Source organism: Psittacula echo, assembly GCF_963264785.1.
Source record: "Psittacula echo genome assembly, chromosome: 5".
In the NCBI taxonomy this organism is placed as follows: domain Eukaryota; kingdom Metazoa; phylum Chordata; class Aves; order Psittaciformes; family Psittacidae; genus Psittacula; species Psittacula echo.
The window spans coordinates 70,208,940-70,236,684 of record NC_137739.1 but is presented as its reverse complement, the minus strand read 5'-3'; the positions used below and the strand labels follow the sequence as shown (position 1 = coordinate 70,236,684).

The following is a 27,745-nucleotide window of genomic DNA, read 5'->3' as shown; positions in this document are numbered from 1 at the left end:
TGGATTTATTATTATGTGTGTGGTAGCAAAAGACACCCTTTACCTCATAGCCTGAATGTAACAGACAGACGTGTGGGAAATGACTTGTTGAAGGCCGCAGAACAGGTCACTGCTTGAACATGCGACAAAGTCTGGCTCTCCTGACTCTGAGCCTAATGCCTTCTCCAGCTACCACCTTGTTTTTAAAGTGTAATTTGGACAGATAATGCAAAAAAAACCTCCTTTTGACGTACAAAGTCATTGAGAGCGATGATGCTGCATAGGGGTTACTGATCTGCAAAATGTTGTTGGCAGTGGATGAATGCTCAGCTTGACTTCAGTTGTGAAGCTGGTTTTGCTAGGCTGGGCATTAGGAAGGGTCTTGTGAATTGAGCAGATGTGGTATGGAGGGAGCAGGGAGGCTGAAGGTTTTCAGTATAGCCAGTCCCTAATTTAAACAATCATAGGGGAAGAGCAAGCACGTATTTTCCTCCTCCCAGGCTCTGTGATGAGCCATAAGTCTGATTTTAAGACCTCATGTTCATTTCTTTGGCAGTAGACTGTAATATTGTAAATGTGAGATTATGGACTCTAAAAGCTTAAGAAGGATGAAGTAACTGTGCTAAGAGAAAGTGAGTTTTACTATTGTGGCTTCTAATAGAAGCAGATGAAAGAGTGAAAATATTGGTCTGATAAACCAGAACTTGCATAGCTGTTTGCTTGCCTCACTTGCCCTCAGAGGAAGGACTCCTCCCTGTATTAGCTTCATTTGACTGGAGATATTTTTCTCATAAAATCCTTTATGTACATTTTACTTTGGAGAATATCTCGATGTTCAAACCCATAAGATGGAGAAATCTCAAATTGTTTTACAAGTCTTGGGTCTGCTGCTTAAAAATAAAGTCAGGTTCATGAAGGATGACCCTATTTGTCTTCTCTGTTCTGCAGAAGTTCTTCACTGCCAGACAGCATTGGCTGTAGAGAACTTTTGTTTCACACAGTTGTGCTAAATGCTAGGTTTAATTTTGCAGTTAAGCAGCTGGGAGGAGATCTGTCTACCAACCTGCCAGCCTGCCTGCTACCTACCTGTTTATTTATTTCTGTGATTCATATGAGTAAGTCTAGATGAGTTTTACAGCTCCATGCCTACTAATGAGGTTACCGAAACTGAGTGAAGTTAACTGTAAAAAGCCTAGGTGTGGTTACTGAACCCAATGCTCTAAAATCTAGGGGACTAAACCTACAGCAGTCTAAGCTGATTTCATTCACACAGATGTGCCCATTGCACTAATAACCTCAATAACTGTGCCTAAACCTTCACAGAAACCTATCCAGAAGACACATGTTTCTGTTTTGGTGGAACAGGGCAATGGTTCCCCTACTGTTTTGAACTACAAACCACCATCAACACACAATTACTTGCAGACGACCACATTGTCATGGTGCCCTCTAAAATCATCTGAAAAAGATCATAAAGTTGGGATCATTTTGGGTTAATTACAGATCGTGTACAATGACTCCTGGATGGTTTTGGATCACGCCATCATACTTTGGAAACCAAGAACTGTTTTTTGAACACATGTTGGTTTTGCCAGTTTTAGAATTTACTAGAAATGCTCTGTGATTGTCACATCTCAGCCATGTTTTATTAAGGTATTTTTAAAAACAGAATGTGAATTGACCTTGCCAGTGGTTTTTCAGTTCAGTTTTGCTATACGGTTTTCAAGTTTATTTCTGAAAGTAGATAAACTTGTTTTGTCTTTTAGTATATACTTAACGAAACAGAAGCTCAGATAAAAGCAGAGCTATGGATGAAAGAAAATGCAGACTATTTGAAGGAACAAAAAGGTAAGTATTAGGACTGAAATTCTCCTTTTGGCTAGTGTTACTGAAATACGCAGTCTACATAATCTTCATACTGGTTACCCTTTTGTCATCTTTCAGAAAAGGAAGCAAGAATAGCAAAAGAAAAAGAACTTGGGATTTATAAGGAACACAAGGTATTAAACTGTGTGCTAATTGTGTCTGTTTGAAAATGTCCTGGAAATTCATTGCAATTGCTGATCGGCTCCATGTAGGATATATGGGCATATTGGTACAGGTCACCACTAAATGAGCAAAAGCTATTGTGTATCTACCTGTAATTGAATTACGAGGCTATAATTTTTCAGGTGGTGAGTAAAACTAATGCCCAAACTTTTATTTTAAATTACTATTATGAGAAAATTCTGTGCATGGCGAAGTCAGAGCTAGCTCTTAGCATTTATGATTGCTGTCCTAATTGCTTGCTTATTTAAATACAGGTTCTAAGACTTGCCTAATTTTTTTTTAACATGTGCATGGGGAATTTGTTTGTACTTGCCATAACTTCAGTAGCTTTCTTTGCTCTTACAATAATGATTTCTTTATGAAGAACTGAATAGATCCTTGTTACAGTCACTTGGAGTATTTTGTTCTACCTTTCATAAAGAATGTGACAGTTACGTTAACAAATGGCATGTCCTGTCTCCATGTTTAGCAGTTTAAAGCAGCCTAATTGGCTGTATATTCACAATTTACAGCATTAGTATTTTGTGTAATTGAGCAAATGACAAGTCAAATCTTCCACATGCAACTAAAATCCATGTTAGTTCTTAGTGCATATACCCTCTTCTTTTTTTCCTGACTAATGCGAAAGACAGAGTTTCCTACTTCCCCTAGGTATTTTGACAATAAAACCAAAACCAGACAATGAAACACTGTTTAATGCTTCAGAGTTTCTCATTCATCCTGTGCTTACACAGACATGGCAGTCTACCAGCAATTTTCAAAATCGTGTAACTCGTTGACACCACCAAGTAACCCAAACACCTACTTTTTTGTTCGGACAACACAGGAGTTTTTCTCAAACTCTGTATTGTTTCTGACAGCTCGAGTAGAGCTTGATTAATATAGTGCTTTCCAATTTCAAGGTAGCACTTGACCCACGTAGGTAAACAGAGGGGCTATTATCCATTAAAAAATAAATCTCCTGCAGAGCTTGATGTTAAAACCTGCCTTTGAAAAGGAAATGCCAAATGGAAACAGAGGTTCTGGGCTTTTTTTCATAACTACCCAGGCAGAAATGGGTAGAAATGTTCTCTTGTGTCATTTCTCTGTTGTTTGGCTCTGCACATCATCAGCCTCCACAGCCCAACGCTGGGCTTGGGCTTGCAGCGTTTGCCTGTGAAGGGCAGTTGCTGGTTATGTTGCTGCTGCGTGTGTGTCTGCAGCCTCCTGCTTTCTGCCCATCAGTGTTAATGCCAGTCCAAACATAGAAAGCTGCTGCTAATATTGTTGGCCTTTTTCAATGTGGAGGGTGCTCTTCCAGGCCATATTCAGACTTGATGTAAAATACTAAGTTTTGTAGTTTTGGGACAGAGTTGTCAGTGTTTAGGGGAGTCATGACCCAGCTGGACTGTAACGGCAATTTTAGCAGGGGAATTTCTTTATTTTCACACTGGGTGATGCTACTGGGTCCCTGTTCCTTTTTTTTTTTTGTGCCTGAGAAATGGCCCATGTTTCTTCTCTGGCAGCGTTACAGATGCTAAGTAAAGAATTTGTAATAAACTGTGGGCATTTGGCAAAAAGCAAACGCTTATCTCTTGGAATAAAAAGACCTCTTGGTGCCATTGAGTGGCTGGAGAGGGAGCGCTGGTTTAGCCCGGCTGCATAGCCTGCGTCCCCGCATCAGCAGCACCTGAACCAGGGCTGCTGAACTCCAGCTCGCCCTTCTGCTTCATGGAAACTTTGTTTATATTTACATCACTAATTTTATATTTTAATTAAGCCAAAGAAATCTGCAAAGAAGCGGGAGCCAATTCAAGCCAGCACAGCAGGAGAGGCAATTGAAAAGATGTTAGAACAGAAGAAAATCTCAAGTAAAATTAATTATAACGTGCTAAGGGACCTGAACAGCAAAGGAAGTAACACACCAAAGAAAGAGGATGACAGCACTGATGACAGCACCAACACCAAGAAGCTGTCACGAAGAAAATCTATTGCCAGTAGGAATATAGCCAACCCTGTAAACAGTGTGGGAAAAAGGTACTGCAATTGTTCATTTATATCTCTGTCTGTGAGACTGTCTATGTATCTTTCTGAGACAGACAATGTAGGGACTGAAACATTTGTTTGAGGATAAAATAATGTCAGGGCTGTGTTTTTATTTATTTTGCCTGCAGTGTCGCGGCAGCACTTTATTTATAGTTCACATATCAAAGGTCTGCTTTGGTGCAAGTTAATCATCCTGAAGCCAACAAAATGGAATCAATGGAAATTCATAAACGTGAATCTTTCAGCTCAGGACACATTTTCTTCGTACAGTCCTGACATTTGTTGTCCTTCCTTTCTAAGTTGTCTGTATCAACTGACACAGTACTAAATGTTCGAAAGCTTTGGCTTTTTGCTTGATTTGAAAAATATAGTTTCCATCTGTTTTGACAGCTAGCTGTTTTGATTAGCTTTTATTTTAGTTTTATTCCAAACTTTTTTTGTTAATTGATGACACAAATATAAAGCTTTACAGTAAATACTCTTGTCAGTTTTCTGGTCTGCATTTGCAAATGTTTTATAGTGTGGTGAAAGCTCCTATTAAAATGAGTAAAATTCTTGACTTGCTGGGCAGATTTGTAGCATGCTAGAAAGTGTATAAGGAAATTGATGTATCTTATCTGCAACATTTATCTATTTTATTTGTCTTCAGTTTATGAAATTATGTTGGATGATCATTTGAATTGTGTCTATATGTAGTAATTTCTTACTTAGACGTTACTTATTTATTTACATGCTGCCTAGAAGACATAGCTTTGTGCTTCCAGAAGTATAGGCCAAACACCACAAGGAAACTTAGTAATTTAATTCTGAAATATAAGACAATGTCTTTCCACTGTAGTTCAGATGTAGGCATGCGTTGCAACTGGCTAAAAGACCAGGAAGGGCAGCCAGCCAGCCACAAGGTGCGAGAAATCATCTACTACTGCAAGGACAGGAGGCTTAGAATACTTGAAAGCGTGAAGCTGGGAAGGACAGTAGGTGACTATCTCTGAGAAGCTAAGCATAATGAGGATGACTAAGCCTGACCCCTTACTTTGACTTTGTTTGGCAGCAAGGCCAGAGCATGGTCAGCTGAAATTGAAGACCACACCACTGGTCCCAATGTTGCTGGGATACAGGTTTTTGCAGAGTACCAAACATATTTTCTTTCTTTGCTGTACCTTTTTTAATTCTGGATTTTACCAAGATGGCTTCATCCTTGTTCAACTTCCCACAGCTTTGCCTTCCAGTTTCCTTAGAACTGTGTAAGTTGCTATTTAAGGTGATGTCTAACAACCCAACCATGTAAGTTTTTCACTGGTGAAGGAAAGTGAAGATGCATTGAGGATTAACTAAAAGCATTTAGCCTATGCTTTAAGCAGTCATATTTCAGTATTTCTAGTAAAACATGGATGATTTCAGTCCATGGACATGGACATGAACTGAAAGCATGGACATTTCAGTTGTCTGAAATGCAGTGCTGCGATGGGAGACAGGGGCTGGTTAGGATCCCAGTTGCGTTTCAGAGCTCAGTTTAGTAAGAGCCACGCTCAAGCTGCTTTGCTACATCTGAACCCTGTCACTCCTGAGGTTTGTAGAAATGTTGGGAACTCGCCACTCCTGTTGAAGTCAGCATGTTAAACTCTTAACAGGTGTTAAACTCTTTGGAAAATTATGCCATAAATATTAAATTTAACAGTGGTACAACTTGAAAAGGTTTCTAAATAAACAGAAATCTGTATTTTCCAAAAGCAGCTAATAAAACATAGTTATTTTTCCTCTTGAGAGCCTAAAGTACATCCTTAAGATGCATAACAGAGTTTCCTGATGATGATTAGCAGATCTCAGATACAAAGAGTTTTGCAGCAGAACACTTCAGAGAGGATTGGGGATACATGCAGATATGCGAGTTAAGATTTCGCCTTCCCCAAGTAGGCAGTGTGCTTGCTTAAATAATATCAAGGACTTGGCAAACCATTACTTGGGTTTTATTTTGGTTTTTTTCTTACAATTAGAGATTTATGACATGCTTTTGATTTTTTTGCTAGTAGTCTAAATGCCATGCCTTTTAAATGGCATGCATAAATTTGTGTTCTGCATTATTCTTATATGCCACACATTCATTGCCTTTGTTCAGCATTGTTCCTCTGAGAGGTGAATGGCTAAATACTTTTCCAGTGATACAAAAATCATGGTAATTTATATGCAATTAATAATAATAAAACCCCTGAACATTGCTCATTAGAAAATGAATGAAGCACATAATGTATCTTTATCCAGGAGGCATTTGCAGAGATCGTACAAACATTTTGGTTTGCAGTGATTTATAGTCCTGTGTGTTTATCTTTTTATGTCTTAAACATTTAGTAAGCTGCATTTGACAGCAGTAGCTGCTTGAATAACCATGCTTTGATCTGGTCCTTTAGGTCATCTGAGTAATAGATTTTAAAGAGCTACTGATTTAGTCCTAATCTTAATTAGAAGGTACCAGTACCAAGTAACAAGGAACTTCACAGGCTAGGAAAGGAATACTCATTCTTGGTGATTAAAGCAGCACTCCTGTAAAGGTATAAAACTAGGAAAGTAAATTTATTTATTTTTAAATAAATAAATATCTTTATTACCTTCCTTTTGCAAGCCAAGATTTTATCTACCTCACCAGGTTTGGACAGATGATGCAGACAAATTTGTTATTTGTTTAGAAATCATCTTCATATACAGGATGTAGCACCCTGGAAATAGGAAGTTGATCTTCATCTTTCTAATTGCCCCTTGTTATAAAATACACTAGGATGTTATTTCCTTATAGAGAGCTTCAGATCATCTCTAAAAAAATTGCTATCCTCAGCCACACATGGTGCAATCTGTGTGGGTTTTTTTTTAACATGGGATAAAGTAGCAGTTACAGTGTTAATCAGTTAAATATTGGAAAAGCTTTTGTTTACTGATGTGTGATAATAATAAGCAAATTTTACAGTCTTGTAAAAAGTTGTTGACTTGTAAAGAGTTGGAATGCTAGGCATGGTCCCAGGAGTGTGCTTAAACTAGACATTCTTTCAGTTGGTGGGCCTTTTAATGTCACTTGATTGCTACCATAATCTCTTAATGGTTACTTGGATTCCAAGATAATACAGTTTATCATGTTATTTCATGTAAAATCCTAATTTTGTAATCTTGGAAATGTTTGGTGTTTCCTGAAATTTTGTAAGGAAGGTACTTTCAAAGAATTATTCGAAAGATCATGCGGATTTCTCCTTCTTAGACAGACATTATATACATCAGTATTTTCGGAAGCAAACTGGATTTTTGAACAGGTTTCTTTACCACGAATGCTGTGCAACTTTTTAAGTTTTAGCAAAAGATGCTTTTCTCAGACACATCTCCCAGAATTGTGCTGGGGTTTTACTTATTGTATCTGTCAAGACGGTAGAAGACTAGTAATGACAATGTAAGTCATTTTAGGAACTTTTATATTGTGCAAATGTGTTTTATTACATTCTTAATGGATTTTTGTTCCAGTGGGTATCACGATTGGTGCTTCATATGCAAAAGATGTTTCATTCTCTGTGCATTCACGATGTTGCATAGTGGATGTTACCATAATAGATGTTGCAACTTTAATTTCAATTACCAGTTGCAGGGTTTATCTTCACTAATGTCTTCTGTGCATATGAAGCATAAGAATAGTATGTTGAACTTCTACAAAAGAATGATTACCACTTCGAGCTACTTAAAACCTGAACTCCTGTTAGAGCTCTGCATGTGCTGTGGCTCTTCAAGTCCAGTATAGAGGGGTTTTCAGGACTGGAAGCTTTTGGTTAGAAGCTTAATAATTTATTTTATATTTACTTGAACTGAAGCTTACAACATTACTTGGGACGTGAAATGTGTTGAACCAAGAAAATGTGGGAACAAGAAAGCTTTCAAGTCACTACTTTTTAAAAATTTTAAGCCTATTTATTGCTATGTGCTTGAAATTGGTAATGATATCAGAAAAGACAGGATATATTATCAGGGGAGTAAATGTGTCAGGTTAATCTCCTGAAGAATTTGCCTTGTAAGAAATGAAGCAGGACTGCGAAGCACGGCTGAATCCATTGAAACAAGGTTGTTCTGAATGGAAGCATATGAATATTATAATAGAAACCCAAATCATGCCTGCTATGAAAATGACAAAAGCCCTTGGTAGGGATCTCAGGTTTTATTAGATTTGGAAATTCACCTCCAAATTTTCTCCAGAGTCTCAGTTATTTTTATCGACTACCCATTTTGTTAGTACACATTGTCACATGGCCGCACCTGTGCTTTGGGGCCATGGGATCTGCAAGCAATGTGTTTGCACTACCAGGGAGTTGTTCTGCTGCTCAAGTTCCTGCCCTGAGATGCACACTTTCAATTAGCATCTGCTCCGGCTGCATTTTTGTTGGCTTTTCAGTGGGTGTCATGACCCCAGAAAAATCCCCTTTATTATTACAGAGAATGTATGTAATACTTTTCTGAAGTATTCAGCGTATCATTTAACATGAGAAATTACTTGGTACTTTCTTGGTTCTAATTGGAATCATGTTCCCCTGAGGGGTAAAATATGGGTGGAAGTATAATTTAGGTGCTTTGGATGAGCTTGATGATCCCATGCCGCAGAGGGAGCCTGGGACGATGGAGTTGGCTCCCCGCTGCAAGGCAGTGGGAGCACTGCCCCAGTGCCCCCCAGCTCCGACCCTCATCTACAGTTGGTCCTTCCTGGTGTCCTGGATGAAAATACTACACTGTAAGGTGGAAGTTTGTTTTGAGCTCATTGGCTTTGCCAGATTATTTTTGGTAACACTGCGGGAAGAAGGGGGCATGGGGTTCCGTTTATCACACCCAGCCTGAAAACTTTCTCTACACTTGTTAAAACTGCAGATGTCCAGCAGAATCTCTATTTTGTTCTCCTGGGGAATGAGGAGGGAAGAAGCCCCAAACTAGCTTTACCCTCTCATGCAGGATCAATGATTATGATAAGCCCTTTATTTGTAGTTTCAGGGCTTAGGCAGGTGGAAGCGTTTGCTGAGTGCCATGCCGTGTCCCGCCTGGGTGCTCCTGACTCAGCTGCAAGTCCGAATGTCCTGATTGCTTATTCTGCATTGGCCATGGCTTATAATTAAGTTTTATAAATCCAAAGCAAACAGGTTTTTTCATGTACAATATTTTTAGTTTGTTTTACATTGTGAGACTGCTACTTGTGGAGGGGAGGAGTGTGAGCTCATGTGTTCTAGATTACTTAGATCAGTCCAAAACAGTGTGAAACAAAGCTCAGCTTGAATAACCCAAGGAATTCCTGGGTATCCTGAAAGCTTTTATTCAGTTAGAGCCAGGTGATTATAAAGGTTAAAACACTCTCAATTCACTGTGTCAGGAAGGGCATTGTTATTTCAGAACCTTTTTTCACTAGGAAAAATGACATTCTGGTAATGGTTTAGAAATTTGGGAACTGGTATCTTAAAAGTTCATCGACTGTAACTGATGCAGTGCCAGCTGCTTGGTGTCTACAGCAAGTCCTATGTGTTAGCAATACAAAATGAAGCAGAGCTTCTGAAGAGGGACAGATCTCCATGTTTGGCAGATACAAAGCTTTTGAGAGTCTTTTCTGTGCTAACTTTGGTGTTATGCATTCTCTGTACAAATTGGTCCTTTGAGATGGAATCTGAAGAGTATTTTAATGTCCTTTAATTTTCCACCATATATTTTTATTTTTCAGAATTGCCTTCAGCTCTTTGTCTAATTTACCTTTGATACCCTGTTTTTCTTTCTTTGCTTTGAAGTCTGTTAACATGGTCTGGAGTTTATGTGTATTTACTCAAAGTGAAATACTAAATTTTATTTCTTGTCTTGTGCTGCTTCAGGCCTTCATTTATATGTGACTAAAGTGCTAATACCAATTTCCAATTGGAATAAAATTCCTTACGGAAGATACTGGAAGTATTTGTTGAGGTGGTAGTTAGGAATTTCTTCTATGCTTTATTACTATTTAGTTGATATTTTTTGTGTTTCCTCTGGAAGAAGTCTCATTTTGGCTATGGGATTAACTAGACTGTGTTTCCTGGGTATGAATGTGTGTATATGTGGTGGAAGCCTTCCTGTTGGGTGTGTAGGGTCAGCTTTTGGTTTGAATGTTTGTATGTGGTAAATAAACTCTCTAACCACTTTGAATAACTGTTCTCTTAATGTGATCTGTTCTTTGAGAATTTTTTTAGAGTATAATTTTATGTATGTTTGTGCTTTGCTGTGTTATATAATCATTTAAATCAAAGGTTAATCAAAATGATTAGTCATTTTGAACAGGAAAATGGTGACATTTGATAAGTACCTCCACTTAAAATAAATCTTACCAGTATTTTCCAGTCTTGTAACTTTCAGAGGGACAAGCTTATACAAATTATGTTTAGTATTTTATTTACAGAAAGCAAAGCCAAGAAAAAATGAATTCAAGACTTCCAAGGTTCTGCTTTTCAAGTCATGCATCTCCTTATGAAAGTTAGCTGCATGGGGGAGAGCTTTATGAATGACCTTGAAAGGAGCTGACACATGCATTTACTTGTTCACAGTTGATTTGAGGAGTTGATCTAGGAAAGCCTGTAGTAATGCTGTAACCTGGCTAATGCTGCGGGTTACTGTTGTTCATATGAGCTAAGAAGCCTTTTGTATTAAGGAGATAAATCAGAAGCAAGAACTGGAAAGAAACATACCTGACCCAACATCTTTTAAAATGAGTGTGTGTTTTTAACTTCCGAATACTAAAATGTGATGACCAGCAGCCTTTTCTTTTTCTTTAAGTGAGGAAAATTGCATTGCTTGTGTGTGTAGCACCATGCTCCTGAGAAGAGAGAGTTAAGCAAATGCTACCTGGGGTGAGAAACTGGGGAGGCAGGAACCAGCACACTGCCCAGGAATGGTGAGCAGGTTACCCTTTAGCCTCAAATTCATTTCTCATGACACAGAGATAAGACAGGATGGAGGGGCAGGGGGAAGAAAATTAAAAATGACAAAAGAAAAGAAAAAGCAGTTCCCAACCCATCCTGCTGGAAGCTGGCAGATGTTTGTCAGGATTTGATGTTTATTCTGATTACTCTTTTTTTTGAAGATCAGTTCCTCTGATTCCAACAATAGCATTTTTCTTTCACGTCTGACAGGCTTGATACCCCTGAAAACATTAAACTGTGAAACGTGTGTGAATATTGTTTTGCATGTGTCCTGGGTTCAGCAGCAGCAGTCACTTTTTGGAGGATGGCCCTGAGAAGGTGATGCAGGAGAACCAAGTGTTCTCTCTCCTGCTTCCCTGCCATTCAGAGCACTGCATTTGGGAAGCAGGGGAGGAAACACTTCGTTCTCCTGCATCACCTCCTCAGCTAATCCCCCCCTTCCCCCCCCCCCGGGATGAGGCAGATGCATAGACCTAGCAGGCCAGCAAGCAGCACCCCCAGCACGGTCTGTGACAGCACAATCTCCTGCTTAAAGGTAGGGCAACTGAAGCATGAACAGGAAAAACTGCAGGATGAACAGGCTCTGCTCTGCACTGTTGAGAAAGGAGCTCCTTTCGACGCAGCTTGCATCCCCAGCCTGCAGGGTCTGCATGCAGTTGTGCTGCTGCTACTGCAGGAACTGCTTCTGCCACTGACTCCAAGGTCATTTCAGCAGTTACTCCAGCAGCTGTGTGCTTTTCTGTTGTGCAGCTTCAGTTTGTTAGGGCAAGGTTACAAAAAAGGTCATTTTTTCATCCTTCATCCCTCAGTCCTTCCTTCTGCAAGAAGTGAGTGAAAGAATCATTTTCCCCTTTTATGCCTGTTCTGCAAATGAGTTAAGAGAAATGAAGTTAAAGGTTTTCTAGCTTTATATGTTATTAAAATGGAGGTTTTTTCATGAGAATCCCAGTTTTGGATTTTTTAGGTTTTTCCTAAGAATATCAGATTTGAATTTGTTAGGTTTTGAGTACTAGAATTGGGGTTTGAGTACTGGAATAAAATACAAAATTTCAGTATGGCAGTTAACCCACCTGTATTTTCACTCTGTAAAATATAATTGGAGAAAAATGCCTCTGGAATATCTTAATTATAGGAGAAATACTGTAAAGAAGCCTTCCCTGTGTGAACTGTACCAATTCATGTAAGTTCAGTGATGCTGCAAATCACCTCTAGGTGTGCATCATTCATTAAGAGCCTTCAGATTTTACAGTACAGGCATTTAATGTTGTCAAAATTTGGTATAAACCGAATAAGGTAAGGGTAAGAGAACATGGTCTGCTGGGACTGCAGAGGAGTATTCCTGAGCTGTCATTTATTTGGACTTACGAGAACCTTTGCAAAATATATGTAAATATAAACCCTTCAAGATTGGGTGAGGACACATTCAGGCTTGTGTGACTGTTTCAGCAATAACAAACCTCTGCCAAACCCAGTACTTGGTTCCATTTACCCCAAATGATTAGAATGCCTTCAATTTAAAACTAAAAAGGCATTGATCTGACTCGACCTCATGGCCCAGACTCAGGTCAAGTCTCCTTATTTTTACAGCAGCCTTCTTGTTTGTTTAATATAAATTGGATATTGCTTTTCTACCTCCCACTCAAGAAAATCATCTCCTTGTCGGATTCCAGGGGAGGTCAGCTGGGCAGTGCAAAAATGCAGAGGGGATTTTTGTGACTGTCTGAAATAATTCAGTCTTGCGTTTTAAGACCAAATAGGAACAATTTTAGCCCAGAAGATAATTTTGTGTGACAGTTGGATTGTGAGCGCCTTGTTTATCTATGTTCTCATTTTCAGGTTGGTTACAAGGAAATACTCTGCAAGCTTTTTTCTTCCAAATTACACTCAGTGGGTCTAATGGGAGATTTCACATAAATATGTATGCATGGTCTCTTGAACTTTAATAGCGTGATAGCAAGAATAGTTATATGTGATGTGGAGAGTGAGAGGAGTGGGAAGAAACAAAGAGATTGTGGAAGTGTTATGGCTCTTGTTATCAAACCCTAGAGGTGCGTGTCCTGCTGTCACAGCTGAAGTGCTTCAGCGCTGTGAAATGCTCGTCCTCAGTTTGTCTATTTTTCTGATTTATTTCCTTGGGTTTTTTTTTTACGGGTGGAAAATTACTTGTTTCTGAATTCATTTTCCTTTGGCCCTAGTCCTAGCAGGGTCTGTCTGCTTGTTGATCTTTACAGTATATATCTGCTCATTTTTTTAGTATAAACCAAGGGAAGCTTATGTCTGATGTGTTTTAGAGTTGCAAATGAAGTTGAGTCTTTAGCCAATGTTTGTTAAATGTTGAGGGAAGAGGAACAAAACGAGCAAAACGTTTTTCTCACTGAAATATGGCATACATTATTTTACCAAGACTAATACCCAAACTAGGAGAGCAGTCACGTGAAGCTTTTTGTTTCTGAACGTTTGCACGCATTGCCAGACCAGATAGCTGGTAGTCATTATGTGGTTATGACTGCAGTTCTTTCACTATGGCTGGGTAAAGTATCGGAGAGTTATAGCAGTTTGTTGCAAAAATTGAAGTGTTGTTTGTTCACATAATATTTAACAGCATCTACATAATTAGTTTTAAGTTGGCCAGTGTGCTGTAACTTAGTCATTTATGTAAGTGCTCTGCCATTACCCAGTGATGCTTCTGGTGTGCTGACTGAGTTCATTTTTACCTTACTGCAGTTGTTACAAAATATAGGATGAAACAAACTGATATAACATCTAAAGGTGGTTTTGGAAGATGCATGCAGCAAATTGAACTTTCTCTTATATTAGTTTCCAATTTATAGTGAGACAGAAATTTCTGCCCTGCGTTTTCCCTTTCCTCCAGTGCAACACAACGACAGACTGAACAAACCCATTGCTCTGTTTAGGATATGGGAAACTTACCCGCCTGCTCTAGAGCAGCCCATCTCCTTCTCTCATACATACCCATTTGTTGTGACCCAGAAGGAATGGAGGAAACCACCAACTTTTATATACATTTTCCTTTCCCTCCACATTTTACACTTGAATAGAAACATGTGCTGCTATAGAGGTCATATGGGAAGGTACAGAGTAGAGTCTAGACCTCAGTACCTGCAGTCCATCACCCAAGTGATGGCAAGTGGAGAACCTCTCACCCCAAGTGCATCGGGGTCTTCAAGGCATCACTTGGCTCAGCAGCTGTCCAAAACTAGATAATTTGAAATCTTTCCATGCAAGCAGGGCTGTGAATAGCTGGCAGGGAAAGGATACGGTGAGGCTATTACAGCCCACAACATTACTTGGTGTGGTAGATTTCAAAACTCTATTGATACTCAGGGTTGAATGTAACCTTGCTGAACTGGAGCGCTGGCAGATGCTTGGACATGGAGATCACTCTCAGGCCCCATACTGAGTAGAAGTATTGGACATGTATTTAGTAGTTGGTTGTCTCTTTATTCAGAAACTAGTTTAGATGTGGTATTTATGTGAAAGAAATATACTTTACAGCATAGTGTTCTTTCAATCTGAATTTTTTGAGATCTGAAGTATGAAGGGCATGCATATAGATTTGAAAGTGGAATGGAATGGCTGGCATATTTATTTTGTAAAGTTATGTTTGCCTGTCTAAAGTGGTGACGTGATAATTTTAATGGAAAAATGGCTTTTCACACTTCTGTACAGATTTTATCATGCAGCAATAAAGAAACAAAATAATTTGTAATCCTAACTGAAACTGTTGTTGCTGAAGTTGAGTAAGACAATCATCAGATTAAGATGTTTTTGAATCAATCAGTCATCTGATGAATTAATAACAGAGAGTCAACAGTGAATCAAATTACTAGATGAAGAGGAGCAAGTCAGGGTGGTTTGAAACATACAACTGATTATTACAAGGCAGCATCTCCTGCTGACCAGCTCCTGGAGGCAGAGACAGGCTCTTCCAGTTGGGGCTTTATTAAGTCAATTTAAGGGTTAATTCTGTGCCTAAAGGTGCTGCTTAATTGATGATGGTTTAAGACACTTAGTCTTTTTTATGCCAGATGACCTGTGCAATATTGGCTTGAAAAATTGATATGCAAACATAGCACATTTTAAACATGTTTGCACTTTTTCATTCCTTTTGAAATATTACAGAGAAAAAAAAAAGATATGAACAGAGTAGAAGATAGGTGAACTCCGTTGTGTAGGTTGTTTGTGGAACAAGGTGGGTAGGAAAGGAGCTTGGGTTGCTCATATCGCTGATGGATGCCTACTGCAGGCTTTCTCTAGATATTCCTACATCAGGCTGTACCTTCTGCGGTCTTTACTCCTCCCCCTTTTCGTCTTCTGGGCAGTGTCCAGGAGATAAGGGTCATCAATGGCTTTCAGTGGAAAAAACCTACCTTTTGCTGACGTGTTCATTCTTGATACTGCCTCTGTCACACCTCTTCATATCCTCTAAACTCACTGGTGAAATAAGAGCTTTCTTTGCCTACAGTCTGGTCCAGTCCAAATGTGATTTTGACCTTTGGGCAATCTGGAATATAAAAAATTACTGCCAGATTTTATATAACTTATTTTAGTTTTAACATATACTTAAAAAATATAAGCGAGAAGCTTCAGTCTCATCATGGGAAAAGTTCTAAATACATATACCTTAAATTTTTTTAAATCCTTGTAGAACTAGAAGTACTTTTTATCCGTGCATCGATATTTTCATTTTCCTGTTATTTCTTAAAATACCCTTGTTCCTTTTCACCCACAAAGCATTGGGGTAATAAAGGAATTTGGTTTAACTGGATTGCATACATTGATCTTGTGTGGCTCAGGTAGACTGTATCATACATTTCATAAAAAATAAACCTGAATACTGCTTCATCAACTCTAAAAGCATGAAATGATGATACTTAATTCTGTTCTATTAGAAAAAACCAAAGCAAGCGAAACCAAAAGAGGGAGGGGAACCAGGAAAAGCAAAACAAAAGAAAGGGCTAATTAAGGATTTAAAGCCACTGAGGTTTGGTTGTGGGTTTGTTTTTTTTTTTGCAACCAGTGAGCTGAGTCCAGTGTAAAGTGTGGTGTGTGTAAGCCATAAGAAATCATAAATCCTGTATAATGCAAAGTAAGTTACTAGCAAGTGACTGACTTGCTATAGAGGTCTTGGTTGGAAGGGAAAAGTTTCTGTAAAAATAAACCTCATCCCACTGACCTTTACCAACCCTGGCTGTCTCTCTGTTAATCTAACCTGAAGAGATCAGAAAAACCCTTAACATCAAAAGGAACCGTAGACGCCATTGTCTCCAAGAGTCCCATTGTGTTTAGGAGTGATTTATCAGGAAGCAGCAGCCTGCTCGTGCTCGGGAGCCTTCACCTGCTGACACTAACAATGCAGTCATGGCTGTGGGTCAGGCTGGCAGCCTCAAACCCTGCCTTGGAAAAACAATGTAGGGCTCTCAACGTGATGGATGGGAAACCTGACTCTGGGGTTCATTTGCCCAAACTTGTTTGGAAGATTTGCTGTTTTTTCTGAATCAACGTTTTTCAAGTGCTTCCTGTATTTTATACAGGAGTGGATAAGTAGCTTATCTTGTTCAATGACAAAAAACATGAATGTAATTAAATCACATCAAAAGTTTGTCTTTCAGCACATTGTAATCTTCAGGTTCTGGATTTTTTTAATATATATATTTTATACATGTGTGTATATATATAAACGCAAGTTTTGCAGAAAAAGTTCTTTAAATAGCTGTTGGAGGAAAGTGTGTGTTTTATGCCTTGATTTCTGTCTCAACAGGAGAATTGAAAGAGACCGTTTCCAAAATCCGATGATTACAAGGCTGTTGTTTTCTGTTAGTTTTGGATTGCAATTTAAAATTACTCCTTAAAACGTAAGGAGGTCTTAAATTATGAAACAGTAAGCAATCCTGAGATCCAAGGCACTGAGTGGGAATAGTATATATTCTTTATTTTGTTACTACATCAGTAGCCCACAGGTATGAAGCACTGCATTACATTACAACTTTTTGGTGAAGATGACACTAGAAAATTCAAGTTTATGGTTCAGCATTTGCTGATAGGATTTGCAACTCAGGGAAGTCCAGATTTAAGATGTTTTTTGCAGAGTGCTTGTGAGAGGCCGGCCGCAGTGAAAGATACATTTTTGTCTGAATTGCTTACCATCTCTTTTCAATTTCAGTATCTGCTGATTGCATTTTAAAACCCATTTTAAAGCAAACAAAATAGCTAAGACTTTTTCTAGCATAGTAATTAAGACCTTTAATACCCTACCCCCCTACAGACCATAGTTTTAAGAGCTGATGTTTGTGATACTGTTGCCTGTGCTGGTCAGGTTGCTGGGCGTATACTATAGGAAACATAGAGGACCTAAGGGTACCTGTATTAGGCCCTGCTTTCATGTAATGTTAAAGGTTGATCAAGATTTTCAGGCTTTTATTGGAAGACTTATCTTTTACTAAAGCACTCTCAACAGCGGAGCTCCTCTTGCCTATGAACTGTGCTCCACATCACAGCTCCAGAGATATCTGGCCAGCTTCCAGTTTAAATTCACTTAATAGGGCAAATCTGAAATGATTTAAACTCTCTCAATTTACCAAATTCAGTGACCAAACTCAATAACCAAAGGATCAAAGCTAGGAGCTGTAGAAGCACTAATATTCAAGAGAGTTTTTAAAGAGGAATTTAAATGCAGGTGCTTTAAAAATGTCATTAAGATGAAATAGGGAATGCTTTAGGTAAGTGATTTCAGTCACCCATGTCTTCTGTTAACGGATCACCTTAGGATTTTCTGTACTGTAGTGTCCTTGATCCAGCAGTAGCAGTCATTTTTTTCTCCTTCTTAGTAGCTGGTGCAGCGCTGAGTTTTTGACTTTCAGCCTGGGAACAGAGCTGATAACACCGATGTTTGGTCTGACCAAGGACTTTGTGAGTCTCATGCTCTGCCAGGGAGGAGGGGAAGCCAGGAGGAAGCAGGGACAGGACACCTGACCCAAACTAGCCAAAGGGGTATTCCATACCACAGCACGTCATGCCGGGATATAACTGGGAGTTACCCGGAAGGGCACTCTCTGCTTGGTCAGGCTCGTTTTGGCGGGTGATATCGTATTCTCTTCCCTTGTTGTTTCGTATCATTATTATTGGTGGCAGCAGTAGTGATTTATGTTATACTTTAGTTACTGGACTGTTCTTATCTCAACCCGTGGGAGTTACATTCTTTCGATTCTCCTCCCCATCCCTCCGGGAGTGGGAGGAGGAAGGGGGAGAGTGAGTGAACGAGCTGTGTGGCTGGGTTTAAACCACAACATGTAGCATACCTAGGACTGGGTTTTGTCCCACTGACCTCGGTGGACTTAGGTTCAGCTGTCAGATGGTGGGGCAATGTGTATTTTGGTATGTATGCCAGCACCACAAAGAATTGTGAGACTCTGTCCCTAACGAGGCAGGTGATTGACTGAATGGATGTTCTCAGGCTTTGTGCATGCTTTTCGAAAGAAATGGTGAAACAATTTACTCAAGAACATCTGAATTTTTGCCAACTTGCACTATAGCCTGATAAGTTACTAAACATGCTGTCTATCGCTGCAGATATTTTCCTTTCTTTTGTGAGACATTTTTTAGGATGAGCATCACCCTTGTGTTTAATGATCTTGCTTCAGCTGTTATCAAGTGTATCTCAGTGTTATTTATTATCTTTCTGTCTCACTTAGGCTCTTAGGTACTGTTTTGACTTCTCAAAATCTAGAAAAAGAACCTTTCATTTTGGATGAAAAGGAAAAATAGCTGTGTTTTTCTTTTCCCTATGGGAAAAAAAATAGGAAAATGAAGAAAAAAAATTCAAAAACATTGAAAGGTGCTCACTGATTAAATTGTAGGGAACATTCGCATATCTGCCATTTGGTCTCCTGAAGATCAATACTATGAACCTAATCTATGATGCTGCAGCAGTCTATAATAATTCTAACGTATTAACTTTCAGAGTGTTATTACTAGAATAAAAATTGCTGGTTTTAAATTTTGAAGATCTTGGGATACTCATCCTGGCATTCATTATTTCATAAAATGGATCAACAGCATTCTCTGCGTGCACACACAGTTCAATACTCTTTCAAAATGGCACTGAAGGGTTATCATGCTGTTCCAGTGACCTTGTCCACCACGGTTATGCTAGATGGATGCCAAAAAAACCCCAAGCCAAAACAAGAATAGAGCAAAAAAAACAGGCAAAATGTGACTGCTTCATATCAGATGCTCAGCGTTACACAGGTGTCATCTCTCTCAGTTGGGTGATAAAGGGAGGGCAAAGGAGTGTCTGTGTCAGCATGATTTTGCCCAGTGAGAGTTGCAAAAACAGCTTAAAAGTTTTTGCATTGACTTGTGATCTTTAGATACTGGGAGGCTGTAATTTGGTGAGGAGGGAGAAGCATCTTCACTTATGTATTTATTGCTGTACTGAAAGACAAGTTATGGAGTTTGGATTAATTATAATGTCCTGTGTCTCCATAAGTGGATTCGAAATGACTCGTTGGCAGTTGTGCTTGAATAACTTTTGTCGTTTATTCTTTTTTTTCTTCCAAGCAACTGAAGGCCATATTGCCACTAAATTGGGGAAGTTTTAGATTTCCTTAGCCTAGTTGTAGAGTCTTGGTTTTGCAATTATATTTTGAAACACTGATGGACAATAGTCAGTGAAAGCAAAAAAGACACAATTCTTACTGAGGCCAAATTTGGAAGCCCCTCTTGAAAACATGGTTGTAAAGCAACCTTTACCATGAGCAGTGGAAGTAGTGAAGTCTAGTTTTCTACCGGTTGCCATAGTTTTTCCCTTGCTTATGCCCTTCCTCCCCTGGAGCAAGAGCCCCAGCCGTCCTCTGTGAGACTGCTGCAAGCAGAGATGGGTTTTCTGGTGTGAGCGCAGTTCATACCTGCGTGGGATGTGGTCAACTCTTTCCCCTTTGGTGGGGGAATTCTTTTGGGTCTCCTCTTCCTACTTCTAATTTTCACAAAGGGAATAGGAGCTTGGTAATTTTTGTGACTTTCACCTCATTTGGATTTTGTGGTCCTCACACGTTTGGAGGGGTTGGAGTGGAGTGAGAGATAGATGGACTGTCAGCATGTTGCATAGTTATCCTTTTATAATTGTCTTTTCCATGTACTCAAGAGTGCACCGTGTGTGTGGGCAAACACCTGAAAATAAGGAGTAGATTTCTATTACATAGTGGCTGATTTAATAAGAATTTTGGAGCTTTTTTTGATGGGGTTTTTGGTTTTGGTTTGTTGTTGGTTTGTTGTTGGGGTTTTTTTCTCAACTGAGCCACTATTTAAATTCTTCTAATATTTATTGACTGTTGTTCTTTTGAGCAATTTTCAGGGTGAATTGCTAGGTAAAGAAAAATCTTTAACCCTCAAAAATGCCTATTACGGAGTTGCCCAATATCAGCAATGAATACAAGAGTGTGATGCATTTTACCAACTTTGCATGTAGCAAACTAAAGGGAGTTTCTTGTAACACGTGTTGCTTATTGATGACACAGTTGCCTGTGATTGATTAGAAGTGGCAGATTTATTTCAGCTTCAACTCTTTCCATTAGCATTCCTATTGACCATCTGGCAGTGGAAAACCTCACTTGTGAGATAGACGAGGACCTTGTTAAAAAAATTACAAGATTTCTTGGGGCTTTCTTTTTGCCAGTGTCCTGATGAGCCAGAAAGTTGTCACTTTCAGTGACAGTTCTTGTTGCATGAAAGGGTTGAGTCTGATGCTCGGTCAGCACGTGACTTACTTTCAATGGTTTTTAATTATTGCCTTAATTGCAGCAAGCAGTTAATGGCTATGCAAGTGTCATTTTGTGGACTTTGTAGCTCTTCTATACCATTCAGCTGATGATTAGAATGAGAAGGAGCCTGTTGCTGTTGAAGTGGGAGAAACAGAGCAAACGACTTTTTTAAAAATGGTACCTACAGAAAACTAGAAGTTTCCCTCAATTACTTGCCTATTAAAATGTCTTGTCGTGATCAAAATTATTTGACTATGCTTAAGATGCCCTAATCAAAATAATTTAAAGATAATGTACCAGGGAGAGATGCTTAAGAGGCAAAAAATGAATTCTAAATGAACTGTGATATTCCAAAGTGTGGAGCTGTTTATATGTCCATTAAGTGGTAAATACATCCACTGCTATGAGGCAGATGTGGAGCTAGCATACAATGGGTGATGAAACCTCAGGACATTTAGCGGAGCTTCTGCAACTGTACAGTGCATTACATCACAATCTGAAGTGCAGCAGCTGCTCTGGCCCTTCTGTCCCCTGGTGAGTAATAGTGTATCAGGGCTGTCTTTGGTAAACAGCTTTATGGGGCTTTTCTGCTGCAGTGTTTGGCACTTGGAATTGTAGTGCTGTCTCTGGCTTCCCACCTGCAGCATCCCCTGCTCCCCAGAAATACTGTATTTCAAAATAAAGGCATGAAATCTTGTGGTTAGGACCCCTTTCATCTAGATTTTATAGGGGGCATTGTGAAGATTAATGTTATCTATGTATTGCAGAAAGGTGAATTATGGACAGAGGAAACATAGTCTGTATGCATTTCCCCACATCTGCAGAGTTTGCTTAAAACAATGCTTTTAAGTCTTTGTTTAACATATATTTTTGAGGGGGGAAAGTTTGAAAGAAATGTTTCAGAGTGTGATAGATTTCTGCCCAGGATCTCCAGAGCTTGACCTTGGTGTCTGTAAATACTTTAAACAGTTCCATGGATATTTCAAGCTTGTGGCTCGTTGAGGTGTAATGCACAAGGGACTTCTTCCTAAATGGGCTCCTCATTGCACTTAGACTCACATAAACATTGCAGTAAGTGAAGGTGTTAAAAAAATATGCATGAAGGTCAAAGTAACAGGTCTTCCTAGGAGATTACTGGCAGTAGTTCTCTTGAAGAGTAATCTCCTAACAATTTATTCTCAATTTTGTATTCAATTTCTAAATTGTGTTGAGGCAGCATTAAGATTACATAGATGGTAGTTACTTGTGCAGTATTTAGCATTAGAAAGGAGATGAATCCCTTCTGGTTTTATTTTGCATCATTAGTAATGTTTATGCTGGGGTAGTATGCAATTTCTGAAAATGAAATCTTTTTGGACAGTTAGCAGGGATTATCTGGAACACATACATAATGTATAGTGTAATTGATTTGAAGGTCGCCTATGTTATCCTTTTTTTGGTCTAAAGTAAGATAATATTGGAGTAAAAATGGGAGGAAATTTATTCAGCCACTTGAAGGCATTTTGTGGAGGATTAAGATTTGTTTGGGTTTAAGTGTTGCTCAAAAAGTGCTTCTCTTGTCCGCTGATTTAATTGTGCCATCACATCTGTGAAAGATCATTATCATACTCTTTTATACAGGCATGTGTCAAAGCATAACTCACATCCAACCATCTGTAGACTATTTGATACACATGCTTCAAAAACGAAGCTAATAGGCAGGGCACCATCCTTGTATCAGAAAGTTTCTTAAATTTCCTCACCATTTTTTTTTTTTGTCCTACTTACTACGTTTTCTGTCAGGAACAATGCCTTTTGGCAGCTCCTGTACCGGGTTTTGGGTAACTGGCCAGGCTTACGCACAGCACCATCTCAGTGCACTCTTACAGATCCCTTGCCAGTTGTCTGCTTGAGTGCCATCTGTTCCTGGCAGGAGTTACCTTCAAATACCTAACAAAACAGGTCATGGGAAAAACCAAAATCTTCCAGGAGCTAATGGTGTTAACATACACTGCTCCTCTAACGCCACTAGCATTTTCCTCATAGCACTTCAAGAAACTGTCTGTTCAGGTATATTCTCTTACCCCAAGAGTTTTCCTTTTGAGTACCATGTCTGCCCAAGCAAACAGGGAGGAGGGTGCTAACTTGCAAAAAGATGTTTTGTGGAAAGCTTGAACAATGTGTAAAATTCAGTTCTACTTCATAATGAGATGGAGAGAGCTGTGCTAATGAAATCTGCAGGAGACAATAAAGTGAGTCATACAGCAAAGATGGCTGAAAACGGCCGTGCAAAGCACTGCCACTAAGAAAAAAAATAAAACTGAGAGCAGGAAATAAAAAAGAGCATCTTGGAAAAAATCCAGGCTAATGCATCCAAAGAAATATAATCTGAAATGCAGACATACATGGGAGCAGAAGCTGTAAAAGCCATAAGGCTGAAAGAGATAGAGAGATAGTGGACTGCAAATTAGATATGAGGCTCTACAAAAGAACCAATTTGGACTGCGTGTTGGAGAAGCAGCACATGACAGATTAGAGAGGCATTAGGCCTGTCTTGGAGAACCATTTGCTTCTGTGGAGGAGAGAATGGTAGTCATCAGGGTGATTTCAGCGAGAAACAAAATAGTGATGATCTGGGGGGAAGCACTGAAATGTTATCCATAGCGTGATAGGAGCCTACACGTAGTAGAGTTGAAGGATTTGGAGCACAGACGAGGGAAACAGCAGCATATGGCATGGCAGAACTGAGGAAAAGGCTAATTTCAGTGGGTCAGCAGGAGGGAAGTCTCAGTGGCGGTAAGGGTGAGTGCCATGTTTGAAGACAGCAGTCCAAATACAGGTTGAGGGCCAAATACTGAAGTGACATAAGAACATCTTTGTCTGGTTTTGGATCTCTGTCTGATAGATAAAGTCTGAATTTCTTCCTTAAGGCACTCACAGATGGAGAAAGCGATAAATGGTGATGGTGGAGCATTTACTTACTTCTGTGAGTCCTCTGTAGATGGAGGTGAGCATGAACTCTGTCAAAGCAGAGGGTACTGCGTGTCCTGGTCACTAATGGGTGACAGAGGAGGATGCCAGGCTGGCCCGATTTCATCTCCCTACATGGGAGTCAGGACTCTGACTTTTTTTTTCCCCCAGCTAATAACACAAGTAGAAGTGTGGAAGGGTTTGGAAATATCTCAAAAGAAGTTTGGAAATCATTGGGGCTGGCTTGTTTCTCCTGCAGGAGTGTAGCTATTGCATGGTCCTTGGGATGGGGGCAGCCAAAAGCTTCTGCCTGTGATTGAGGGGAACTGCTGGTGCGAAGGGGAGTTGTCTTGACCTCTGTGACACTGCTTCTGTTGACCCTGCTAAAGTGGGTTTAGTCCTAAAGAAAAAAATCTTTGTTTAATTATTTCCCCACTCGAGTCGCCTTTCTCGTGACACTTTACCATTTTAAGTAGGAACAATAAGTTTGAGGTTTGGGGGGTGAGTGTTTTGTTTTACTTTTTTTCTCCTTTTTTTAGTGTAGCAAACAGAAGGGGAAACTACAGTCTAATTTCCTGTGATCCTGGATGCAGGTCAGTTGTTCATGTCGAAAAGGTTATATGAAAACAGGTTACTTGGTAATTTTGGAAATGGTCCAGCTTGCTGCTTAGTACAACTGCATTCGGCAGAGCCTGATTATTCACACTCTTTTTTCTAATATTAGCATTAATTCCCTTATTGCAGTATTATAAAGTTGCTTATTTCTCAGTCCTTTTAAATATGGGAGCCTGTCTGTAAGCACAGCAGACAGCTTATCAGCTCAGCAGCCACTGCTGCTTGCCAATATCGTACGTTTGGTAAATGCTTGCAAGTCAGCTTTGAGAGTTTACGGTCCTTGGCTTGTGTTTCTTCCTCTCTGTGTTTCATTGCACTGTTTAAATGAAGAGTATTAAAAACCCTGCTAGATTTAGAGAGAAGAGAGAATCTGCAAATACACGAGCCCTGCTTCCTCCCACAAAAAATGCATCTCCCAGCCAGCAAGAGCTGGAGTCAGCTGAGGTGTGAGGGGGCTCTGTATTTTGAGAGGCTCTGCACACATACCTCTAATACTGGTTCTGTGAGTGCAGAGTGAGCCCAGATTTAATTTATGACTTCGTTAGAGAAGAAGAGAGGGAGTAAAATAACCTCCAAACCAGCACTTTTAATAGCTCAGGGTGTTGTGTTTTGTTTAGCATTTTTTTTCTCCTTTCAAATGCTTTTGTTTTATTATATCTGACACCAGTCAAGGAGAGAGGAGGCTCTTTAACCTTAATGCAAATAAAACAGTAGTGCTTTAGAAAAAGAAACTTGTTCACTGTGTACCTCTAGGCTGGTGGTTCTGACAGACCACAGGATTTAAAAATAAAATTACTCATTACTTGTGTTTTTTTCTTTATCTGTTTAGCTCTCTCAATCCATTTGAAGCCTGATTTTTGCTTAGGAGGAGTAAAAAATTACCTATGGCAATAAATCCATCTGTCTGTCATGCTGTTTATCTGTCTATCCCCTAAAGACTTTAAAATGTTGTTTTTTATTTCTATACTGCTGCTGAAAATCAATTGTGACATTTTCTGTTTAGGCTGCTAAAGGTTTTGGCAGATAGAACATGGATTTTGTCTTTTGATGGTGAATTTAATTCAGCACTTATTGCGAAGTCCTCAAGTGTTTAAACGTGTGGTGATAGGCAACTGAAACTCCTGCTGTGCTAAACTCCACCAGGTCTCTTCAGTAGTTCTGCTATTCAAAAAGAATTGGAACTTTTTTCATCTGTTTTTAATAAACGTGAGGCTTGCATGCTATTTATGTCAGAACTGAATCCAACTTTGTGTTGCAGTTTGACATGTAGAGTCTAACTTTTTAGCTTTTGCTCCTAAAGACACCTACTGAACTTATGATGTTGTTATCCATTAAAAAAGGTGGGGGTCTTGCACATCATCTTATCTGAAACTATGACGCTGAAATGTGTACATGAAAGGAAAGCAAAAGATGGTCTGCAAAAATGCTGGTCATGTGAGAGAGTACACACCTGCACATGCTTAGTGGCCAAGGTAGACACCAGCATTTGGGAGCAATTGCCTTTGGCTGGGTCTGTCTTGCTGTTGATAAAGCTGGGGAGAGTCTGATGTAGTCTCATTTGAATATTGCAAAATGAGAGGAGGACAGAGACAAGTTCAATGAGTCAGGTGTCAGCATCAGCCTGGTATCTCCTGTATCGTCTTGGAGAAATTGTTTAGGTGATGTCTACGGGGAAGGGTTTGGTGATCCCAACCTGCCGAGCCTGTGCCCTGAGCTTCCTGGGAGCTGTAACACGCTGTAGGTGTGATTTTGTCTCTGCATTAAATAGTCAGCTGTTTATAGGGCCAATGGAGGTATCGCAGGGATCAGTGTATAGCAGATGAGGAAAGGCTGTTCCAACATGATTTTGCTAAACACGCTTGTTGTGCCGCCAGGAGGACTGGTGGGCCAGGAGTCCAGAGTGCAACCAGAGGGACAGCACTCTCTCAATGACTTTCCTGTATTTCTTTTGTCAAGAGATGAGAGAAATCTGCTCCAGGGCTCTCTGCGTGGTGCTGCCATTTGGTAAAAATGCCACATCGCTCGTATGCTGTTTCTGAAGTGTACTTTTCACTTTTGTCTTGTGAGATGGATGGGGAATTCAAATGTTCAGACTGCTTGCGTGGACATCAGAATTCAGTGGGAAGATACAGAGGCAGTAAACAAGTTCAGCATTGGATGGATCAACTTTTGCCAGTGTTGGCAACTGTTTTTAACACCGTGTGTTTGTGGTAGAAGCATGTGTTTTGTGTATGAGGTTTCTGTGTTTTTCTTGTTCAACGGGCTTAAACCATGACAAACTTTTAAGATTTTCAAATAAGGTATTAACACTCAGAAGCCCAGAGGTAACAAGAAACTTAGAAGAGCTTCAGCTGTAATATTCCCATTGAGGCCAGGCAAAACATAAGACTTCTTAACAAATACATTCTTGTTCTAAAAGAAAGACTGAAAATTCATATCAAGGGGTCATAAATCACTGCCAAATTAATTTCCAAATGTAAGTCTCTCATGCATTTGTTTAAATTTAATTCAGTTCCGTTAAGACAGTTGACTCTGAAAAGCTTTTTACATAAAAACATGCACAGTGAAAAGTGTTTACATTACAATATGGCACATTGTATTAAAAAAATACTTTCTACATCTATTTATTTGCTGTAACATTTTACTAACTAACTGAGCAAAGTAACACAGGGATCTGTGGTGTCATGCTAAAACCCCAAGTGTTAGGTTGCCAAGTATTGATGTTCTCACAACACTTTGTAGACAAAAAAAAAACTAAGGCAAACTGGAATGATGCTCTGGTGCTGATAAAGGAAATGCTGTGTATGGAGATTTAAACAGCTGAAAGGCAGGCATGTATTACAAGTGAGTCTGTGCCGACTGTTGTCTCATGGGGCCAAGCACTTCTTAGGCATTCGCTGCATATTTTCACCAAGTACAGAATGTAGGAAATCGAAACTTAATGCATTCAAGACTAATGTTTCTTTTAAAAAAGGGGGTGTCACTGGTTTTTTTTAATTAGAGTTTTTTCCCTTAACTGATGCTTCGAAAATGCCTTTACAGAGCAAAATGAGCATGGTGATGAAAAAGAACATAAGCAAACTTGCTTGTTAGACTTAGTGAAAGCTAAGATGATCATCGATACAAATCTGCATTATTTTCCTATCGTGGCATTCGGTAACAACTTTCCTTGGTGTGCTTTTGTTTCAGTTGACATTTGCTTGAATGGCCAAGTGAGTTGGCAAATTTTGTGCTACTGGTCTTTGAAGTTGTGACTTCAGCCCAAACAGCCTTCTCTTTGTGTACAGCAGGGAGCCCCTTTGCTTTGGAGAGGGATGCATGCAGCACAAAGCCTAGAAAGGGTCCGTACATACCAAATCTCACAATACTTCTTAGCACTTAGCTTTAAGTAGCTCAGGTCTTGCAGGAATA

At 39.5% G+C, this 27,745-nt stretch overlaps 1 protein-coding gene across 1 annotated transcript in view; it reads left to right on the top strand.

Annotated features, from left to right (window-relative positions):
- Positions 1 to 27,745, top strand: part of BRF1 (BRF1 general transcription factor IIIB subunit) — a gene marked incomplete at its 3' end in the record, with an annotated part of 179,077 nt that overhangs the window by 133,420 nt on the left and 17,912 nt on the right. Inside the window, exons 13-15 of the mRNA XM_080617127.1 lie at positions 1,746 to 1,827; positions 1,924 to 1,979; positions 3,788 to 4,044. Of these exons, the coding sequence (XP_080473253.1) occupies positions 1,746 to 1,827; positions 1,924 to 1,979; positions 3,788 to 4,044 (395 nt within the window). The remainder of the gene's footprint in view (positions 1 to 1,745; positions 1,828 to 1,923; positions 1,980 to 3,787; positions 4,045 to 27,745) is intronic.